This window comes from Anarrhichthys ocellatus, unplaced genomic scaffold (assembly GCF_004355925.1).
Source record: "Anarrhichthys ocellatus isolate YVR2014 unplaced genomic scaffold, GSC_Weel_1.0 scaffold105, whole genome shotgun sequence".
NCBI classification, from domain to species: domain Eukaryota; kingdom Metazoa; phylum Chordata; class Actinopteri; order Perciformes; family Anarhichadidae; genus Anarrhichthys; species Anarrhichthys ocellatus.
This window is the reverse complement of record NW_022280135.1, coordinates 897004-901227: the sequence shown is the minus strand read 5'-3', so window position 1 is coordinate 901227 and position 4224 is coordinate 897004. Positions and strand designations below refer to the sequence as shown.

The window sequence follows — 4224 nt, the reverse complement described above, 5'->3', positions numbered from 1 at the left end:
AGATGTAGTACAGTAAAAAGTACAATATGTACCTCTGAGATGTAGTAGAGTAAAAGTACCCTGCATTAATACTTAAGTTGAGTACTTGAGTAAAGTGTGTGAAGCTCTTAAGTCCTCGGGTCTGATCACCCGTCCTCTCCGTTACTTCTCACTCATGCTCGTTGGCAGTTTATTGATCGGTGCAGCAGTTAATCCGGTTTATTGATCGGTGCAGCAGTTAATCCGGTTTATTGATCGGTGCAGCAGTTAATCCGGTTTATTGATCGGTGCAGCAGTTAATCTGGTTTATTGATCGGTGCAGCAGTTAATCTGGTTTATTGATCGGTGCAGCAGTTAATCTGGTTTATTGATCGGTGCAGCAGTTAATCTGGCTCAGTGATCGGTGCAGCCGATCAATAAACATGAGTTTGTTTTACTCACCCGGACCAAAGACGGAGTCATGCAGGAACAAGCTGAGCGCAGCGTCTTCAGGCATTTCTCGTGACACATGAAGTTACACACTGGAGGAGGAGACAGAGAGGACAGTCAGAGACCACTAAGCAAGGCACCAACACTGTCAGGTTGTAGGTTCGATTCCCCACAGATCCACTATACTACTGACCTGAATGTTACTGTTTGGTTGGGTTAAAAAAATTAAAAAACAGCCGAGATTTCATGCTTCATGTTGGCTGTTCTTATCATGAGGAACTGGTTATCTGATGTCCTTTTTACCCACAATGCTGTGCAATCTGAGGTTGGTTGGATTACATCACCTTTATTGCAATCTATGTCTCACAGTCAAAAGGAATAAGAACTAAGAGAGGGACTAAAAATGGAGGCAAACTAATTCTACACTCAGTCAATAAAGTCATTGGTTTGTTTTCAATTTTCTTACTTTGTTGGAGACATTTTGGACAAAATAATTGCTCGTACTTCAATGACTAGAAATACAGACGTCAAACAACAGGGTTTAAAGACAAGACCAAGACTTTGAGGGGTTTAGACCGAGACAAGACCAAGACTTTGAGGGGTTTAGACAGAGACAAGACCAAGACATCGAGAGGTTTAGACTGAGACAAGACCAAGACTTTGATGGGTTTAGTCCTTGAACTGCAACAACAATCCTCTCCTCTGTTCACGTGGTCAACCACCAAGTACTGTTTTTCCTTCTGTGACAGTAGTCAACAGTTTCCTGCAGATAAAATCTCATTTAATCTTTATTTCAACACAGAGATACACTTCGAGGAACAAGAGGTCTGTTTTAAGATGACACCACATGTTCACAGAGCTCATTGGAGCGTTCATAGTTATCAGCACTGATTATGAAATGACGGACAAAACTACCAAAATAAAAGCCCGGTTTTAATAAACTGCAGTTATCCTGTAATTTGTGAAATGCACAGCTGCATTTCTACCATTGAAAGTTGTGATAATAAAGAGATTTGGCGTTTTATTTATAATATACAGTGTATATATATATATATTTATATTAAATATTCACAGCCAGATGTAGCACTTTGATGACATCACATGTTCGTGTTAATCCAACTCCACAGCTTAAAGAAGGAAACATTACGTAATCCAGCCGAGCAGCACTTTTCTTTGTTGTTGTTGTTGTTCTGCAGCTTTTAATGCATCTGCTGCTGTTTGATGATGATGATGATGATGAAGAAGGTGGTCATGACACTGCTCGCTGCCACACAAACATGCCTCCTGTTGCCATGCCAACCCAGAGGAAGTAAATCACGACTTGACTGCAGCTCTGATGGTGGACAACCAGTGTGTTACTGGGCAGAGTGGAGTGTGTGTGTGTGTGTGTGTGTGTGTGTGTGTGTGTTTTGGAGGAGGTTGTCTTGGATCTGCTCTTCAGTTCGCCTGTTGAATTCATGATTAGGTCGTGGCTTTGTGAGATGGAAAGAAAAGAGGGGAAGGAAAGGAAAGGAAAACAGGAAATGGAAAAGGGAGGAAAGGAAAGAAGGGGAAAGGAAGGAATGAAAGAGGAGAAAAGGAGATGAAAGTAAAGAAAAGGAAAAGGGAGGAAAGGAACGACTAAGAAAGGAAAGAGAATAAGGGCAAAGGAAAGGAGATGAAATTAAAGAAAAAGGAAAAAAGAAAGAAAGGAAAGAGTAGAGAAGTAAAGGAAACAGACATTAGGAAATGAGAGAACAATAGGAAGGGACAAGAATAGAGGAAGAGGAGGAGGAATGAAAAAAGGATGAGTTCCTGGTTTCTCATTTTTGCTGCAGAAGATGATAACACTTTTAGTTCAATGACCCAAAACAAGTTTCAACTGAGCCTGATCCCTGTGATCTAATATGTGATCTAGTCTGTGATCCAGTCTGTGATATAGTCTGTGATTCCAGGCTGTGATCCAGGCTGTGATCCCAGTCTCCGATCCCAGTCTCCGATCCCAGTCTCCGATCCCAGTCTCCGATCCCAGTCTCCGATCCCAGTCTTCGATCCCAGTCTTCGATCCCAGTCTGTGATCCCAGTCTGTGATCTAGTCTGTGATCTAGTCTGTGATCCAGTTTGTGATCCGAGCCTGTGATCTAGTCTGTGATCCAGTCTGTGACCTAGTCTGTGATCCAGTGATCCCAGTCTGTGATCCCAGTCTTGGATCCAGTCTGGGATCTGGTCTCACACCCAGCTCCAGATCGGAGGTTAAATCTGTCCACTCGGTCACTACACTGTCAACATACGTCACCTGACAGGAAGGAGACCCCCAAACACACCTGGTCCAGAGTCACCTGAAGCTCCACAGGCTGCAGTAACAACCAGCCAGGCTCGGTGGTTCAATTCCCACTAAGTGTGCTCTTATGTGGGCACGAATTCAAGTTTTTACTATAAATAAGTCATGATTTACTATAAATAAACACACATGTTTAATGTAGTCGTACCTTCACACAGGAAGCCCACGAGCCCCCAGATGAAGTCGCTGCAGCTGTGGCAGTAGGTGGGTTTGGTCAGGGTCACCCTCTTTAGGCAGTGGCCCGGTGCGGAGCTCCGGTACTTGTTCCGGAGACCGGGGGACTGCTGCGCCCTCTTCTTCCCGGCCAGGGGGCTCGGTGTCTGGCAGTCCGCGGAGTCCGGGTACGGCGATATGTCCCTGCCGGAGTCCGCCATGTCCTCTCACACACACACACACACAAAAACACAATAATTGGGGGTTTCTGTTGTGCAGGGAAAAAAAAGAAAAACCTGGATCTCTATAAAATGTCCCGCCAGCGCGACATCCCCCAACCCGGCGACAGCGCGCCGTCCTCGGCCTGTTTGTCCCGAAGCTCCCCCTGTCTCAGAAGCTAATCCAATCCAGGTCCTAAAAATACAGAGTAGGCAACCGGGTCACGATTTTGCAATTCAAACGAGATTAGTTCTCCAACACCACCATCTCCACCACCGGCTGCTGGACCCAGCGGTGCCACCCAGCGGTGCTGCCCGGCGGAGAGTGCGCTGCGGTCGGCGTGTCAACCCGGAGCTCCCCGGCCTCTCTCTCTCTCTCTCTCTCTCTCTCTCTCTCTCTCTCTCTCTGTCTCTCAGGCCGGAGCTCTACTCTGAAATATTAATCATGTGAAACACAGAGTTCCAGGAGATGCAGTAATGATGATGGAGCGGTTTTCAAAACCTTTTTCGACGTCGCGCCGACGTCCACCATGCCGGAGATCAGAGTCGCTCCGCCCGGAGACAGCGGTGCCACCCAGCGGCGCCGCAAACAAACCCCGGTGGAGAGGGCGAACGTGCTCGGGGCGCTTCCGGAGCTCTCTCCGCTTAAAAGGAAAGCCGAATGAATAAGAGATGAACTATATCGATCCCGGTAAGAAGCTGGATGTTGTGTCTCTGAAGTGGGATGTTATTTTTCTCATGCAGCGGTGAAACCCGCGCGTACGGACACCGGGGAGAAAAGACGCGAGGCACCGGGAGAGGAAACGTCCAAAAACATCCGCTGCAGCTTTTAGAGATTAAATGTTATTCAACAAGTGTGAAGAGGGGGGGGGGGGGGGGGGGGGGGGGGGGGGGTGCTTTCATTTTGGGGTTCCTTCTTCTTCTTCCTTCTCAGAGGGCTGATTCTTCTTCCGCGTCAGAGACTCTCCAACACTGATTTACTCCTCCTCCTCCCTCCCCTTCATCCCATCTCCTCGTCTCCTCGTCTCCTTCCTTTATTCCCTTCTTCTCTTCCTCACCACTGAGGGTCCTCTGAATCTCATTAAATGAATGAATGATTCATAAACAACCTTTTTTATTCCGTCA

General features: G+C 46.8%; 1 protein-coding gene across 1 annotated transcript in view; it reads right to left on the bottom strand.

Annotated features, from left to right (window-relative positions):
* Positions 1–3959, bottom strand: part of LOC116399210 (diacylglycerol kinase theta-like) — a 6285-nt gene extending 2326 nt beyond the window's left edge. The window contains exons 1-2 of the mRNA XM_031876175.1: positions 2877–3959; positions 421–500 (exon numbers count right to left, since the gene is read on the bottom strand). Coding sequence (XP_031732035.1) covers positions 421–500; positions 2877–3102 — 306 coding nt within the window. The 5' untranslated portion in view covers positions 3103–3959. The remainder of the gene's footprint in view (positions 1–420; positions 501–2876) is intronic.
* Positions 3960–4224: the final 265 nt, after the last annotated feature.